Source organism: Ictidomys tridecemlineatus, chromosome 5 (assembly GCF_052094955.1).
Source record: "Ictidomys tridecemlineatus isolate mIctTri1 chromosome 5, mIctTri1.hap1, whole genome shotgun sequence".
Lineage (NCBI taxonomy): Eukaryota > Metazoa > Chordata > Mammalia > Rodentia > Sciuridae > Ictidomys > Ictidomys tridecemlineatus.
Window position 1 is genome coordinate 56,507,146 of NC_135481.1, and position 18,183 is coordinate 56,525,328.

Below are 18,183 nucleotides of genomic sequence, written 5' to 3' on the forward strand. Positions count from 1 at the left end.
CTTTATTTGCTGTGCTGGATTTTTGTTTTTAATGAACAAATACATAATCACACTAACTGATCTTTTTTCCCTCTCATTATTCTAACATCTTTATATGTAGATTGTAATATTTTCTGAGCTGGTAGTTCATTCCCTATCCTGAAACTTTAGAAAAATATAGAAAACTACAAAGAAGAAAAATTACCCATTTTTCTACATTAAGAGAAAATGGCTAACAATACACTATACTTCCTTTCAATTTTTAATGCATCCATATTTTTTTTCAAAATAGTATCATGCTATACACACACACATATATATACACATATTATGTTTAGTGAATATTCAACATATTGTTATTTCAGAATTGTAGTGGTGTTAGATGTTTGTTTCCAGTTTTTACCATTTTAAATATTTTCAATAAGCTTGTACAAAAATCTTTGTTCTGATTGCTTCTTTATTTTTAATAGTCTTTTTTAAGTGGTAAAGTGTTCAATTATTTGAAAGCTCTCATTATCTATGCAAATTTTCATTCCATAAAGGTAATTTATGTAGTTTATACTTTTACCAGGTTTTTGCACACCTCATCCCTTCTCACTACCATTGACTATTATCTTAATTTTTTTAAGGATTGTATTTTATTTATTTTTTAATATCTTTATTTTTATTTATTTATTTATTTTTATGTGATGCTGAGGATGGAACCCAGGGCCTCACGCATGCGAGGCAAGCACTCTACCACTGAGCTACAACCCCAGCCCTATTATCTTATTTTTAAGCAGTTATAATTATGGTGGTTGAAGAGCAGTAGCATTTTTATAATGGCATTCTATTCTAAGATAATCATCTAAAACAGAAAAAATTCTACCTGCATGAGAACTGTTGAATGCAATATTGTTATGAAACAGGAGAAAATTCTATATACCCAATATTTACTTTCATCACAGAATATTCAGTGGAATGTTATTTTGGTAATTAAAAATTATTTTTGTATATTACCTAAATGTAAATTCATTAATAAGAATAATAAGATCCCATAAGAACATTTTAACAAAAGGAAGTAGGCCTTTCGTGATAGTTGTAATATATGTGCACACACATCTAAGAACAAACACTGGAGTTCTGTGGCTAAAACAGAATTTTTTCCCTAATAGGTCGTGGTATCTGGATGGACAAACACTACTAATAATTATTTGTGTTGGCATAGTGTTCCCTCTTGCTCTTCTTCCCAAAATAGGTAAGTCTTTATGGAAGAGAACATAATTTGTTTAGAAGAGAGAGAGAAATATTAAGAGGCTTTTAAATTTCATAGTACCACATTTTTAGCAGAAAGGTGGTGGTGGTGAATAATTTAAATTTGGCCTTATTTTCGGTTGTTCAGCCTTCAACCCTGCCTAGTTAACCTATTACTTGGTTTGCAGTAGTATTTTGTCTGCCCCACTAAAATAAAATCTTTACAGCAGAACATTAAAGAGCAGCCTTTCCTTACAGTGTACCATTAGTGGTAAGCCAGTTCCAATTCTGCTGTACAGAGCTACATAAATGATCTGTGACAGATAGTTGGAATGTTGTTATTCTGAGCCTTAAGCCCCAGATACCAAGCACTATAATAGAAAACATGCCCAAGATGTATAGCTTTAGCTGTACGTTTAGGATCACTTTCCTTATAAATTGCTTTTTATTTTACTGTTATTTTACAGGCTTTCTTGGCTACACAAGTAGTTTATCATTTTTCTTTATGGTGTTCTTTGCTCTTGTGGTAAGTTTAAAATATAATGCATTGCTTATCTCCTCCCTAAAATTGGACTCATGTTAATGATTTTTTTTCTTTTAAGTCTGTTTTGTGCTGGGAAGTTAGCCCATTCCATTTAGTATGTTACTAAAAGTAGTTTTGTTCACAAAAGAATTTAATAATTTTCACAAAATTATCTCCTTCGTTGCATTCATTCTAAAGAAGCTTAGCTGGAGTAGAATCTCAAATTCTGTATCACCTACTGTTAACTAGAGAGAAGAGCACACCAATTTTGTTAAAACTCTAGATGGAATAGAATTCTTTGTGTAGGTGTATATGTTTATTTATGTACAACACTGTGTGAAGAAACAGTCGGCTCTAATCTGTAAAGTCAGTTTGGTACTGGTCATCTTAATTTTGAAATTTTGTTTGATTGATGAAACAAGAGTTTCTAGGACTTTACCAAGGATATCTAATAAGAACCAGGTTGCTTAAATTTTTTCCTCTCTACCCTGGTTATTCAGTATAAATAAGTTCTTATGAAAATAGTACTGGGAATAAATATTATTCTTTATATGTAGGATATAGTCTTTCTTATTTTAAACTAGTCACTTTTATTATGAAAGGAAAATATCTGATGTTAAATTTAACTTATTTTGATAGTTATAAAATAATATAAAGATAAAATAGAATTTAAATTTCTTGTTTCCTTTTTATTATTCTAAAGCAGATCTTAAACATTTTTATAAAGATAATATCTTCATGTAAAATTTTTAAACCCTTTTTTTCTTTCCATAGCATTTTATTCCACAGTCAGTATCTAAATAGTAAACATTAAATAGGATTTAACATTTAGTTTCCCAAGAATATATATATGCCCAAATAATCTCTTCATAAATTTGGTTAAACTTCTCTTTGTTATTTACTTATTAATAGAAGGCAGATGTCATGCTATAAGCAAGACAATACATCAATAGTTAAACCATATTACAGAACCAGATTTCAAAACTGTCAAAACAGTTTCGGGTGCATTGCCTTAGCTTTGGTTAAACCATCTTCTGAGGCACAGGGATAAAATAGCATTAAATTACTTTAATGAAGTGGAAATGACTCTGATTTCACTGTATATAGTAATTATTTTCCATGAATACTCTTAAATCTGAAAGTATTTGATAGTGTTTACATTTACTGAATTTACCAACGTTAAAATCATCCCTCCTACAGTTGTCTGACAAATAATGAATTGAACATACACTTTGTATGCTCTATATCGAAGAGAGAAACAGTAACTATTTTCATCATAAGTTGATTGTTGGGAAGCCTCTGCATAGTTACAAGTGCCCTGCATAGGAGCTAGCATTGTGGCTCAGTGGTAGAACGTTTGCTTGGCATGTGTGAGGCCACTGGGTTCAATCTTCAGCACCACATTAAATAAATAAATAGATAGATAGATAAACAAATAAATAAATGCATTTTTTAAAAAAAGAAGTGCCTGTGTATGCAAATGATGAATATATAGGTATTGAAGAGAATCAGTGTAGGTAACAGTGAATTTTTTCCCTTATAGATAATTGACATTTCTCTTTGCATTGGTAGGAATAATTTAGTTTTCATAGTCAATAGTTTGAAGTAAGTGAAATGTATTGATATGATATGTCTACTATAGTTTTCATTTCTGTCATGACAAATACTCTTTAATTCAATACAGATTTCTGCTGTAACTGTCATATAGAAATACTACCCTTATTCTGTATTTATTGTAATGCTTTTACAAACCATTTGCTCAGATTTTTACCTATGGAAAGTTTAAATTTGGTCTACAATGGAATAATGAGATGCACTCTAATTTTTTTAGTGGTCTTTTTTGTTGACATTTATTATAGATTCAAAAGTAAGTATTAGGTTTTGAAATAGCAGTTAGGAAAAATACATGCATATATATTAACCCATATTTTTTTAAATATGACATATATTTTTTCCCCTCTAAAATTTTTAAAAATAAATTTCACTTTAGCAATGGCTTGGAATGACAGAAACCAAATGGATTTACCATTTAAAAAAAAAGAACTACCTTTTTTTGGTCCGTCTTAGTACACAAATGGATTACCACTCTTTTCAAGTTTTTCTCTTAAGTACAGATTAGTGTTTTAAGTAGGATTTCAGTAAACCAATAGTCAAATAAATAGCATTTAGAATTAAATGATTTTCTTCTATTAAGCACTATGTTAGGTATGATAGTGTATGAAAGTTTTGCATGGTCACTACAATCTAGTCAATCCAGTAGGGGAGATCAATCAACATAGGAGGAAAGATAAGACTAAGTTATTAGAAAACACTGTAGGTATTACCTAATGAAATACTGATTTATTTGCTTCAAAGTAGGAGTCACAAGAGTTGAGAGAAGAATCATTGAGAGCTAGAGTAAAGAAGAATTTGAAAGGAGGTAAAATAAGCTGAGCCTTGAAAGTTGGGAAGGACTTGGAGCAGGAAGAAAGAAGGGCCTTTTGTGCAATTGAACAGATATTTTTAATACTTAATCTAGTAATCATTTTTCTAACCCCAAGAGTTATCTTATTACCATGTGTTATCTTCAACCCAAGCAAGAACTCCTTATAAATATTTGCTGTTTGTGGTTGGGTCTCTTTGCATTTCTGTTTTCTTCTGCTGCTTTGTCGGACATCATCTCTAGCCACACTATTCTACTACACAGGCTTGGATTTGGGGTGGATCTTTGCACAGAAATTAGGTGAACTTATATTAATATAAAAGGCTGCTAATGAGTTTATCTCTGTTTTAAAAGGGGGAAAAAGATACCTGGTACATGGCAAATGCTCAATAAATAGCTTTTGCTGCCAACAGCACCACTGCTGGTAAGGAGAAAAAGTGAGAGACTAAATTTGGAATTGTGTCAACATGGCAAAAGATAGAGACCAGTAGTGACCTTGCTTCTCCAGCTTTTCCATTACCTCATCCTCATCCTTTTTTTGAAAACCTTTCAGGAAAAAAAAAAAATGGTGAGATTATGCTTTTGATTTTGTTCTTTCCTGTTGGTAAATTGATCATTGAGTTTTATTTTGTATTGAAAACTTACCTTGGAGTGTCAAAGCAGCTAGCCAAGTTTATCCTTATATTTTTTTCCCTTCCTTATTTTTCCTTGGTGAGATTTTTAATTTTAGAGTGACTCTTTAGTTCACTCATTAACTTAATCCTAAAAGTGTATATTTTCTTTAGATTTGTTTTTTCATGGTATAAAGTATTGATTTAATTTGCTAAGATCCAAAATCTAGATAAATACCATATAGAAATAGTGTTTACTTATTGGTCTCCAGCAAAGGACAAATACTTCCTTTATTCTCCTTTGCCCCTTTGTATGCTGGGATTCAGCCCGGAGCAAACATTTACAGAGTAATTATGTGCCTGAAACAACGGCAACAATGGTAATGTTGACACAGCTACAACTTTAGGTTCAAGAACAGGATGACCACAATTAAGAGTAAAATCCTGAAACATTTTCATTGATTATTTCTGGGAAATAGCATCCCTCTGGGTTTCGCTTAATGTTTTTTCTTTAATTTATTTTTACCAGCTGGAGTTCCCTAGTTATGTGCTCTTATTCTAGCCAGCTTTCTCCACATTCACCAAAAATAATACAAATCTGAAAAAGTAAGGAGGGTGAAAGTACTTATTCATCAGAAATCCCTGAGGTCCGCTTTTACATAAAGTCTCTACATATTTCTCCCTGTGCCTTTTCCAAACCTGCTATTAATATTTCTCTGACTTCTACTGAAACAAATAATCATATTTTTGTACCATTGACAAAACACATTCCCTCTTTGAGTCACACTTAAAAAAAAAATACACTGATGCTGTAGGAGTTTTGAAAGTTGACAGGAAATACCCCCAGTCTTTAATGGAAAAGATCCCCACTAAACACATGTGAAACACCTTCTGTCCTATCCCTCATGGTCCTACCACAGGTAACTGTTAAATGATGACCCCTTCTAACTGGGGAAAATCTTACCAGCAAAGAATCTTCTGTTAGCTGTTTGGCATGGTTTTAGACTAATGAAAATAATTTTGACCTAGCTGAAATCAATGAATTTTATTAGAAATAATCTGAGTACTGATTATATTATTCTTACAGATAATAATAAAAAAATGGGCCATCCCTTGTCCTCTGACATTAAATCATACAGAGGAATTCTTCCAGGTAATAGTTTTTGTTTTGTTATTGTTTGCCTTTTTAAACTAAAAAGGGGGAAAAGGCAAGCAAATAATTTTTTCCTTGTTAATAAAGAAGTAGTGGTTGTATGCAGTTTGGAACTTTGCTTTGAAATAATTTGATTTGAAAGCCTAGTAATGATAAAATTAATTTTTTGTTGATGTATTCTGACTTTTAATAGCTGTTGCTTTCTCTTTTTCCCCTCAATACTCTTAAACAGATTTCAAATGCTACAGATGATTGTAAACCAAAGCTCTTTCATTTCTCCAAAGAGGTGTGTAAGTTATTAACAGATACTTTTGGTTGATTTTTCACATTTCAAGTTTTAAGAGATTTGTGTAACAGGGTCTCTTAGGTCTTTGTACCTGTAACTAATTAATTTTCATGAATGTGCTAAGTATAGGATTGCCTACCAGAAGAATAATATTATTTAACACAGGGTGGCCCATTATGAAACAGCCACCTTTTTTTTCCCCCTTTGGCATGCCTTTAAATGGAGCCTGTTTTAAATGGGCCTCTGCCTAAAAGAACAGATTTACCGAATGTCTGGTCTGGCCAATAAGGTCCTCTGTGGATACAGACTTCCTGTTGCCCTCTGGACTTGTAAAGCTAAATAGCCAATTACAATCAAAAACTCCTCCCCTGTGAGTAGAACTTTGGTCTGTAGCTAAGCAGCTTCATCATTGGACCAACAATTGAGTACTGCCAATATATCTTCTGACCAACATTCCAAAATTGAAATTTATGATGCCAGGAGTCAAAAAAGAGACTAAAAAACCTAAGTCCCCTTGCCTTCTCTAAGAGCCTAAGGGGTATAGGATACTCAAAAATGCCTGTAAGAGCTCCTAAGCATCAGCAGAGGATGCAGGAACTGTGATCTGGATGGTCTCTGCTTTACAAATATTTGTAGAGGAGCACAAAGTCTTCCTTTTTTCTGCAAGTTTCTTCCTCTACACTGTCTTAATTCTGCCAAAATGCCATTTTGTAGGTCCCAAATGGTAGAACCCCTCCACTCATATGCAGCTTTATACTGTAGAAGTCTGCATACTCCTCCATGCAGAATTTTTCTTTATCTCCTAGTTTGTAAATGAGAAATGACTCTCTGGCCCCACAAGGGAGGTTACCACATCTTTTTCATGGTAAAGACCTCCTTGTGCCTTAAAGATCTAAGTGGAGTAACTGACAAGCCAGGAAATTAAGCAATGTATGAAATTGAGAATTTTTGAATTAAACTCTCATGCCCTAATCCACCCTCAGGAAACTCTACAGCTTCCTTCCTCGTAGCCCCTCTCAGATATTTTAGGAGTCTAGGCATTATATCCCCAAATAGGTCTTCATCTGGAACTTCTTTTGCTGAAGAGCCTAAAGCTAGGTAAGGGAAAATGTTTTTAGAGCATAAAAGAGAAAAGGCCATATTTTTATTTAGATGGTAACTTATTTCCTTGATAGCTCCCTCTGGCTCTTGTTAAGTATTCTAATAATAAAAACAAAACAAAATTTAAGCTTATGTATTCCATGGGATCTTAAAGAGTTTTTAGGTCTAGAATAAATGACATTCATTCTTATTAAAAGAGCTCCTGATCAAAGATGCTTGCAGTACAAAGATATGGTTAACACTTTATTATTATTTTATTATGGATTACATTTTGGTGAAAGCATATTTAAAATTATTAACAATTATTGCCTAGTGCTTAAGGTAGTAAGATGTATTTAAATTGTGCATACATTGGTAATGACTGAGAATTGCAATGAGAACATTTCTAAGGTGTAATTTTTAATCTTACCTAAATATTATTTATTTTACCTAAACTATTTTTATCTTACCTAAATAATGTAGAAGCGGTATTGTAATAAAGCAAAATGGTATGGGAAGTCAGCCTAAAAATGTTCTCCCTAATATAGCTAAGTAAAACATTTGCTGGTGACTATAGGTATATCTCTCTGAAAAGAAAAAAAATCTTATAAAGAAATGACTCATGAAAGATGAAATACATTGATTTTTTAAAAGAACTGTTGTCAAATGAAATTGTTTCAATAGGATAGCATTTAATTGTCTTTTAAAATTCTTTTTCAGAGTGCTTACGCTATACCAACCATGGCTTTTTCATTTCTCTGCCATACCTCAGTATTGCCAATATACTGTGAACTTCAAAGGTACTGTAGAATCCTGGAGTATTTTAAATGTATTAAATATTTTTGGTTTTTTATCTGGAGGGCTTTCATCAGATTGAATGACACTTTCATTTATGAATCCCTTTATATCATCACTAGATTCTAAGTGTTAATTTAAAATGAAATAAAACAAAGCAAGTTAATTCTTAGTTAAGAATGTTTCCAGGAAATGTAATCTTCCTATGCTGACTTCACATTACTAATTCTAGTGTGCAGTTATTGATAGATTAGGTCTTGAATGATTGAAGAATCTTCTTGACTAATTTGGGAGACACTTGTTTATTTAGCTATAATTCATATCACTGGTTTTACCTTTGCCATTTTTGTCTTTTAGCCCATCAAAGAAAAGAATGCAGAATGTAACCAATACAGCAATTGCTTTAAGTTTTCTCATTTACTTTATATCTGCCCTCTTTGGTTACCTCACTTTTTATGGTGAGTGTATTCTATTTTGGGTTTTTTTTGGGGGGGGTGCGGGGTGGGGGGTGTGCCAGGGATTGAACCCAGGGATTCTTAACCACTGAGCCACATCCCCAGCACCCCAGACTTTTGTGCTCGAAGGATTTTGGTCAAAGAATTTTCAGAGCATTTCATATTTTGGATTTTTAGATTATGGATACTTAATCTGCATTGTTTAGAATCTTCAACTTTGAAAAAAGTGTCCAAAAATACTGACCTTCTTCTCCTCCCTATAGATAAGTAGAACTACCTGAGAGAAACCTGTCTCTAAATAAAACAAAATAAATATATGTTTTATTTAGAGACAGAGTCCTATTAAGTTACTTAGGGCCTCACTAAGTTGCCCAGGCTGGCTTTGAACTCACTTACTATCCTTCTGCCTTAGCCACCCAAGCTGCTGGGATTATAGGCGTACACTACCACTTCCAGTGAGTATATTCTTGGATAGAGATGATAAAATAAATTATTACATAAGTGATCTCACACATGATTATAGACTTTCTTTCTGCCTTTCAGTAATGAGTTAATTTGTGCAAGCCACCCAGATTACAGTGCAGTGTTGGGTGGTTCTAGGGACCTTATAGAAATGACTCTCTTAGAAAGGTGGATCAAATTAAAGATTAATGACTTCATATGAAAAATTTCTTATACACCTAAGTATATTTCAGGTTTAGGGATATTGATGTCTTTCTAAAAAGATAATGATTTTGGTTTTTTAAAATTGCATATTCAGTATATTATACTCTAGTTCAGAAGTTTTAGGGTTGAGAGAGTAAAATCATTTTAATTGCAAAAAAACAAGTTGAGAAAAGGAAAGAGTTTTATACTCGATTTTAGTTTTACACTTAGATGTCAAATATTTCTGCCTCCAGAATTCATCAGATGTACATTCTGTAATTCACTTTCTCCTTTATTCTTAAAGACAATTTTAAATTCTCAAAATAAAAGTATCTTTTATATATTTTGGAAAAATTCCCTGCTTGTTATGTTGGGTAGTTTTCTCTTGATAAGAACTTGAGGAAAAAGTAAAACAGAATTCTAGAACAAGAATAAAAATTGTAAGCTTTCTTGTTTGATTTGTTACACTCAATTTGTGAAATTCTGCATACACTTTTTGGTTTATGAATGCTTTTATTTTATAAGTCTTCAAGTAAATGGCTGTTATTACTTAGTTATTCACAGCTAAGTATTACCTATCATTTCTTGTGTGATTGTCTTGTGAATATGTTTCAGCTTGTAGACATCAGTGATGACTAATAATGTCATGACTAGTAATGGCACTTTTCTTATTGCACAGAATTTTCCCAAGTCTGACAAGTTTTGTGATAATATTTGCTTATACTGCTACATTTCCTCAGCCCTTTGGAAAGAAATCCAGCTAGTTTGTTTGAAATCCAACAAATGTGGTACACATACCTCCTCTACTTTAACTAGCTATATGACCTTGAGCAGGTTACTTCACTTTGCAGTAGCTTTATCTCCTAATCTGTAATATGGGAATAACTTCATAGAGTTGTTTTGAAGCAAAAATCAATTATATATAAAATTCCCATAATGGTCCTTCACAAATGAGAGCTGGCATTATTATTATAACTTTCATTATATTTAAGGTGCTCTTTTAGTACTGTACTTCTTTCTGTTTTTAATAAAATAGTTTAAATATAACTTTTCTGTATATGCCATATTACCATGACATTTTCTATGGGAGAAAATTATAATTGCTCTCTGTAGTCTTTATTTTCTTGCTGCCTCTATGTTATTTCAGCAATAATGGCAATCCCATATATCTAAATCTGCTATTGCATTTTTATACTGATATAGGAAGAGTATAGTAGAGCTTTTTGTGCACCTTTAAGAAAAGCATTTTTTTCCAACGTGAGCATGGTGCCCTGGGAGACACACTACAAAGAAAGTAAAAACAAATTGTTAAGCATTTGTGATCATCACTAATAAAAGCAAACTTCTTGAAATATATATACTTTATTTTTGGTTTTTCAATTTATTCATTTTTATACAAATCTGAAATCATAATACTTTTCAGTTTAAAAAAAATATCATAGCTGGGATTATTAATATCATAGCTGGGTCCTCTTGGGTTTCTAAAAGATTTAGTGTAGCAGAATAGCTGCATTTTTAAAAAATTAAGATTGTCCCCTGGCACAAATACTGCTGGTTATCACTTATCTGAAATTCTGGGGATCAGAGTGTTTCAGATTTCAGAGTTTGGGGGATTTCGGAATATCTGCAGACTTTTGTGCTCGAAGGATTTTGGTCAAAGAATTTTCAGAGCATTTCATATTTTGGATTTTTAGATTACAGATACTTAATCTGCATTGTTTAGAATCTTCAACTTTGAAAAAAGTGTCCAAAAATACTGACCTTCTTCTCCTCCCTATAGATAAGTAGAACTACCTGAGAGAAACCTCAAATGGCCTTACTGATACCAAGATGACTGAGAAATAGTTACATTAATTGTATGAATCATTAGGTACTTAGGAGCTGTTGTATTAAATTATCAGAAACAAAGCTTACATTGAAAGGGATGTGGAGAAGTGATTGATGCTAATACATTTATTGAGCTAACATTTAAGTATCAGATACTTTACATATATCATTTAACTTCATCCTTATAACAACTCTGTAAGGCGGTATAGGTTTATTTAGATTGAATAACTAGGCCAGTAACTAGCTAATGAATAATGGGGTTGAGATTTAATTATTTTGTTTCTTTCCAAATCCAGTGCTTTTATTAACTGTGCTGCCTCCTCAAAGATTATGCTGTAAAACCTCTCTTCATCCCAAGTTTTTATTAAGTGAACTTTCGGTAAAACTGCAGATGCTCACTTAAGCTTCAGGCATCCATATATATAGATATCTCATTCCCCACTTCTTCATCTCTCTCTCCCTCCCTCTCCCTCCATCACCATTTATCCATCCATTATTGTTGCTTAAAAGCAAAACCTAAAGGATTTCGTTATGTAAATGAAATGTTTTTATCAACTAAAATGATTTAATCCCATCTCCATAATGCAAATTCTTCAAAGTATCAAAATTTTATATAATGGAGAAATGTACATCTAAGAAAAATCACACGGTAGGTAGGTAGATGATAGAGAAGAAGACAGATAGCTAGCTATATGTATAGACAGATGCAATTGTATAAAAGTAATTTCTTGCCAGGTGTAGTGGTGCACACCTGTAATTCCAGCAACTCAGGATTGTAAATTCAAGGCCAGCCTCAGCAATTTAGTAAGACCCTCAGCAATTTGGTGAGACCCTTCTCAAAATAAAAAATAAAAAGGACTGGGGAAGTAGCTCAGTGTAAAGCACCCCTGGGTTCAATCCTTAGTACCAAAAAAATAATTAACTCTTCTCCATAGTCAGGAAGATGCAGAAACTGCTTTACTCTTCACAGTGGTTCTTTTAAGTATTATTAATCATAAGCAAGAAAAACTTTTTATGGTGTCTTTCTATAAGTTCAACAAGAGCTCTGTCTTATGGAAAGAAATTGCTAATTGAGCCTGAGATTTTATCAGAAGGTCTAGTCTGGAGTTAAAGCTAAAGCCCATAGTGATGAAGTTACCTGTCACAGAATTAAAGGCAGGTTTCCTGAATGCTAATCCAGTATTCTTTCTGCTACTTTATGATAATCTTAATAAGCTTCAGACCCTGTTTGACAGTGTGTATTATACAAGACAGCCTCTTGACTTTAATGGCGATAGAACTTGCAGAGATCGCCAGCAGGTCCTTTCTGAGATTAGTAGAGATTTATTGGAATCTAGGGAAGCATGTTGTACTCTATCGCTTACATATGTTACAGTTCAGCTAAGAATACAGAATGACTGACTCGGAAGAAAGGTTTTCATCCTGGGAAAGTAGAAAGTGGACAAGTGACATATTTTTGAATTTATAATAATCTAATTCTTCAAGATTCTGGAGTTACTTGGAATCCTTTTACTCAGAATTCCCAAGATTTAGTTAATATCTAACTTTTGTAAGATTAAAGGGACCTATAAGTATATACAAAGATTAATAATATTGACACTAATTACAGATGTTAAAGCATTATGTGGTGAGAAAGAGAAAAGTGTTCTCTGGTGAGCTAGGCCACTGCCCAAATGTTGCATAATAAGCAGACCTTTTAAAGTCTATGAGGTTGTTAAGCAAGAAGTGTTAATGGCTTATTTTATGATTCAGAAAATGGAAATAAAATAGTTTGCCATATTTCTCAAAAGACTCCCAAGTATCTCACAGATTTGGAAATAAAATCCAGATTTCTGGATTTCCTGGCTCTTCTTAGTCACCTACTTAGTCCGTTAGTCCCACATTGTATAAATTTTGTCTATAATACTTTAGACAACTCATTTCTTTCCCATTTCCATTATCACTAGTCTAGTTCATTACCTCTCAGTGGTTATGAGAGTAGCCTTCTATTATCCTTCTTTTTCTTTCCTTCTAGTCTATACTTTGCTTCGTTCAGATTATAATACAGTCTCCTTCCTGAATCACTATTGCAAGTCTGTGACATGCAAGATTGGTCTAAACCCTACACAGAGCTGTATTCCTAGGTCTTCCATGCATTTCCAGCCCTGTCACCAACTTCCCTCTTTGTACTTCTGCTTATTATATTTCAGTGACTGCAGTACTGAATGGACTTCTTATTTTCTCAGATATACATTCCCTTTGCTACTTGAAGACTTCCACTTGTGCTGTTTTTTTCTTCTAAAGAATCTGTTTTCCCACAGTTTTGAACGCCAGCACACATATATTGATTGACTCATTTAATGTCCCAGTAACTCTATAGATCAATGTATTATTGTCCCTATTTTAAAGATGTAGGAACTGAGACTTGGAAAAGTCACTAGTAAGTGGTGAAATTTGAACATTGCTCTGTGGTCTTACTTTAGAATCACCAAAGCTCTTTGTTTGGACCTTCTTCTACCAATATGTGTATTTATGTGGATGTATAATTTGTATTATGTACGTATGAATTTGTCTTTCTCCCCTTTAAATTTTAAGCTTCTTGAAAACAAAGGTATAGTTGATTTTTTTTTTTTAATCTGCCCCAAAGCATCCTTTCTACAACCTGGAGATTGAACCCAAGGGGCACTTAACCATGGAGCCACATCCCCAGCCTTTTATATGTTGAGACAAGGTCTGATTAAGTTGTGTAGGGCCTTGCTAAATTGCTGAGGCTGGCTTTGAACTTGCAATCCTCCTGCCTTAGCCTCCAGAACCGCTGGGATTACAGGCATGTGCACACCATTCTGTTTTAGGTACTAACTAGTCTTTGCCCACTGACACTGAAGTGGCAGTGTACTTGAGCACCCACGCTCTTTGTCAGCTGACTTGGGGTGAGGGGAGACATTGTGAGTATGGCAACACCATCAGGCAAAAAGTCTGACTGCTGCCCTGTCTTCTGAGTAACCATTTTCCTAACACTTCATTCTTTCACCAAGGATGAATCTATAGATGAATTGTTGACAAAAACTGGTAATATGCACAAAATACTATAAGATATGAGGAAATATCATGGTATTGTTGTATAAGTATCAACTTGGGCACCCCAAAAATATTGGATGTACAACCCTGTCAGCTATGCTCCTTTATATTGTGTGATCTTAGGCAAGTGATTTACAGTTTTACGTTTACCTATTTATATTGTTATCATAGGGACCAAAGTCAACAATACATGAGAAAGCAACTATATAAGCAAACAACATGAATGTTCAAACCCTCAGATGGTAGAAAAGTTCTAAAGAGAAATTTCTAAACACATTAACTGTCATAATTTTGTAGGTGTTGCCTGTCCTGTTTCTAATTTCATTAAAAAATTTTTAAAAGAATGTAGTTTTCAAGAATATATTTAACTAATGTCTTTGTATTTCATGGAATAGGGAAAAGGCCAGAGATGGATTTGGTAATGGGGAATCTAAATCTATTAGGATCCATTAGTGCTATAGAAAATGATTTTGCTATTATTGACATCTTAGAACATAGCTTATAATGTGATTCTTAGTGTTTTTTTTTTATTTACAGACAAAGTGGAGTCAGAATTACTACGAGGTTATAGTAAATACTTGCCACATGATGTTATTGTCATGACTGTGAAGTTATGCATACTATTTGCTGTGCTTTTGACAGTCCCTCTAATCCACTTCCCTGTAAGTATGCTTAAAGATTTTATTGCTTAGTGTAGTGGCTCCCTAATATGGCAACACTAATTCTTTGCAGACTAGAACCTTTGAATCATGTCTAGTCTTGTATATCTTATTCATTTGTCAAGTAATTGATCAAAGACCTCATACTTGCATATGGCCCCATGAAAGCCCCAAAATAACAGTGAACCACTAAGCTAATTTGTGCTTTCTGAGATTTAGTTTAGATTTACGTTCTCCCACAGCATTGTTTCCAATTTAGAGACTGTAGTTCTAAAGTTTTATTCCCCCCATTCTGTATTCTACTTTCAAAAGAATATGCATGAAAAGGAAATAGTCAAGTCAGCAAAAATAAGCTCCTACTGGTTTACTATAGTTTTATTTTCACATAGACATGCTAGTTTAATCTTACTCAAAATATTTGACTTGCTCTAAAATTATAACTTGAGGGGCAGAACAGATTTTCATTCTGCATCTAATTGCTATACATAAGAATCTTAAGAATTTCTGAGAAAGTGAAAACAAAAGCTTTGGGTAAAACTGCCTCTCCATGGATGTCTTGAATCTCACAGTGAGTTTTGTAAGAACTGAGCCTTGAAGATTGTTTGTCCCTCCCTATGCAGAGGTTAGTGCCAAGAGTGCAACAGGGGTTGGGCACACTTTCATGGAATGTGACTGCCTGCCTAGTTGTGGGCAGTGTAATGAGTAATTATTCATATTTACATGTGTGAAACAGATAACATAAGTTAAAGTAGTAAGTGGTATTTCTTTTTCATGACATCAGATCTTTTTCGGTTTTAAACCATTTTTTTTTCTGTTGACTTTAGTGAAAATGATTCTTTGAGATCTCATCACACAATATTACTGTTGGTAGTTTTTTAAATTATACAACCTGAAAAAATTGCCTATGAAAACTTTTTTCTAGAACTAATGCAAAATAATTTTTATGAGCTCATGTAGAAAGTTTTATGTGATAAACACGTAGTTTATGAGTATAAACACTTGAAACAATTTATGCTATAGTTTGGGAATCTAAATAGTTTGGAGGCAAGAATATCATGGTTACTGTACATGTGCTTTGCTAAGCAAATATTTTGTCTTTGATGCTTCCTCTTTGCTTAAGTCTATTTCCTTTTGTCTTATACAGGCCAGAAAAGCTTTAATGATGATGTTTTTCTCCAATTTTCCATTCTCATGGATTCGCCATTCTTTGATTACTCTAGTACTCAATATCATCATTCTTTTACTTGCAATATATGTTCCTGACATTAGAAATGTTTTTGGTGTAGTTGGTAAGTTTTTCATTTCCAAAAAATCCACATAATAAGATGGATAAAATTATTACTCCACCTCGAATCTGAATCCAACATCTTTCTTTTCTCCCTTCCAACTTACAGGGGCCAGTACATCAACATGTTTGATTTTTGTATTCCCAGGACTATTTTATCTTAAACTTAGTAGAGAGGATTTTCTTTCATGGAAAAAGCTTGGGGTAGGTTGTTTTTATTTCTTTTAAGAACTCTTTTTTAAAAAACTAATTTGTCATTTGATACTATTTTATATATATTCAAAAAGTCAAAATATTATAAAAACATTATTGGGAAGAATGGAAGTTTATGAAATACTCTTAATTGTTATTTTATCTTTTTATTTCCACAGGCTTTTGTTTTGCTCATCTCTGGAATTTTGCTTGGGAATTTTAGTTTAGCATTCATCGTGTTTGATTGGATTAAAAAATGAAAGGATATTTTCCTACTTATGAAGAATAATTTACCTACATAAGCAAGAAGGAATAATTCTGGAAGCCACTTCGATGAAAAAATACATTTTTATGAAAATCATTGACAGAATAAAACAGAACATAATGGCAGTGTGTAGGAGAAAGTAGAAATATAGCAGTTTAATTAAAATAAGAAACAAACTCAAAATGCTCTTAAGTATTTTGAGTCAATGTTTCATTTACGGGGACTTTTTAAAAATCAGTGGACTTTTTTTTTAGAGTAGTTTTGTGTCTTCAGAATCATTGAGCAGTTTCTCCTATTATTAACCCAGGTATTAGTTACACTTAATGAGACCATTTTGAAACATTATTAACTAAAGCCAGTTGTTTACCTTCGGGTTCATTCTTGCAGCCACTAGCAACCACTGTTTGTATTGTCTTTTTACTGTCTCCATAGTTGGTTTTTTTTTTTTCCCCAGAATACCATCTGGTTGGGATCATATAGTAGTATGTGTCCTTTCAGACTGGTTTTTTTCGGCTTAACTATATACAATGATGTTTATTCCATGTCTCTTATGACTTGATAGTTCATCTCTTTTTTAATAATATTCTGAATAATATCCCATTGTATATATGTACCACAGTTTGTTTGTTTCTTCACTTATTGAAAGACCTTTTTATTGCTTCCAAGTTTTGGCAATTGTGAATAAAGCTGCTGTAAATCTTTGTGGTACAGGTTTTCGTGTGGACATGTTTTTTAGCTTTGGGGGAGGCGGGGGGCGTAAATACAAAGGACCACAATTGCTACATTCAATGGTAAGAGCCTGTTTCGTTTTTTAAGAAACCACCAGTTGCCTTCCAAAGTGTTTGTAAGGTTTTGCATTCTTGCCAGCAATGAATGAGAGGTTCTGTTATTCCACATCCTTGCCCAGCATTTGGTATTGTCATTGTTTTGAGTTTTTGTCATTTTAATAAGTATGTAGTGTTATATCATTTTTTTAAATTTGCAATTTCCTAAGGACATATGTTGAGCATCTAATCATATACTTATTTGACCTTAGTATGTTTTCTTTGAAGTGTCTATTCAACCTTTATGCCTGTTTTTTTAATTGGATTGTTTTCTTATTGTTGATTTTTAAGCATTCTTTGTATATTTTGGATGTCTGTCCTTTATGAGATAATTGTTTTGCAGAGATTTTATTTGTGGCTTTTCTTTTAATTTTCCTAAGAGTCTCTTTCACAGAGCAGAAGTTTTTAATGTTCTTAAATATATTGAGTCAGTTATTAGTTTGTTTTTAATAAATAGGTATATTCAGTTTATATACATTGTTGAATCTTAGCTTATGGGTGAATGTTGTCACCATCAATCACAACTGTTAGATTTTTCCACTTGGTATTTTGCCCTCCCTCCAAATCTTATCCAAAAACTTTTGGGATTTTCCTGTTATTGTGTGGATTGGAAAGCTCTGAGCTTTATCAGTCTGCCACTAAAACATGTTAACATTCTACTTGGCAAACAGAGACAAATACTGATCATTTAAATTATATTTTGTTTGTAGGTTATAAATCATTGCAGTTTTCCTGTTGACATGACTAATTTCTGGTTAGAAGCCAGAAGCTAGGGCTTTTCTGTCACATGGTTAGCAGTTTATGGAAGCCGGGGTGTATCACTAAAAATGTAATCTTATCCTAGTCCACATGTAAAGTAGGGAATTGCATGCAAAATTCCAATTTGCATATA

General features: G+C 33.0%; 1 protein-coding gene across 3 annotated transcripts in view; it reads left to right on the plus strand.

Annotated features, from left to right (window-relative positions):
- Slc38a6 (solute carrier family 38 member 6) overlaps positions 1 to 17,175 on the plus strand; it is a 55,959-nt gene extending 38,784 nt beyond the window's left edge. For 2 of the 3 annotated variants that reach the window (XM_013357469.4, XM_005322771.4), the window contains 10 exons: positions 1,134 to 1,216; positions 1,680 to 1,738; positions 5,856 to 5,921; positions 6,154 to 6,207; positions 8,008 to 8,087; positions 8,440 to 8,540; positions 14,604 to 14,728; positions 15,870 to 16,014; positions 16,120 to 16,214; positions 16,382 to 17,175. In XM_013357469.4, the coding sequence (XP_013212923.1) occupies positions 1,134 to 1,216; positions 1,680 to 1,738; positions 5,856 to 5,921; positions 6,154 to 6,207; positions 8,008 to 8,087; positions 8,440 to 8,540; positions 14,604 to 14,728; positions 15,870 to 16,014; positions 16,120 to 16,214; positions 16,382 to 16,462 (889 nt within the window). In that variant the 3' untranslated portion in view covers positions 16,463 to 17,175. The remainder of the gene's footprint in view (positions 1 to 1,133; positions 1,217 to 1,679; positions 1,739 to 5,855; positions 5,922 to 6,153; positions 6,208 to 8,007; positions 8,088 to 8,439; positions 8,541 to 14,603; positions 14,729 to 15,869; positions 16,015 to 16,119; positions 16,215 to 16,381) is intronic. The other variant, XM_078050014.1, reaches the window with a different exon arrangement.
- The last annotated feature ends 1,008 nt before the right edge of the window (positions 17,176 to 18,183 follow it).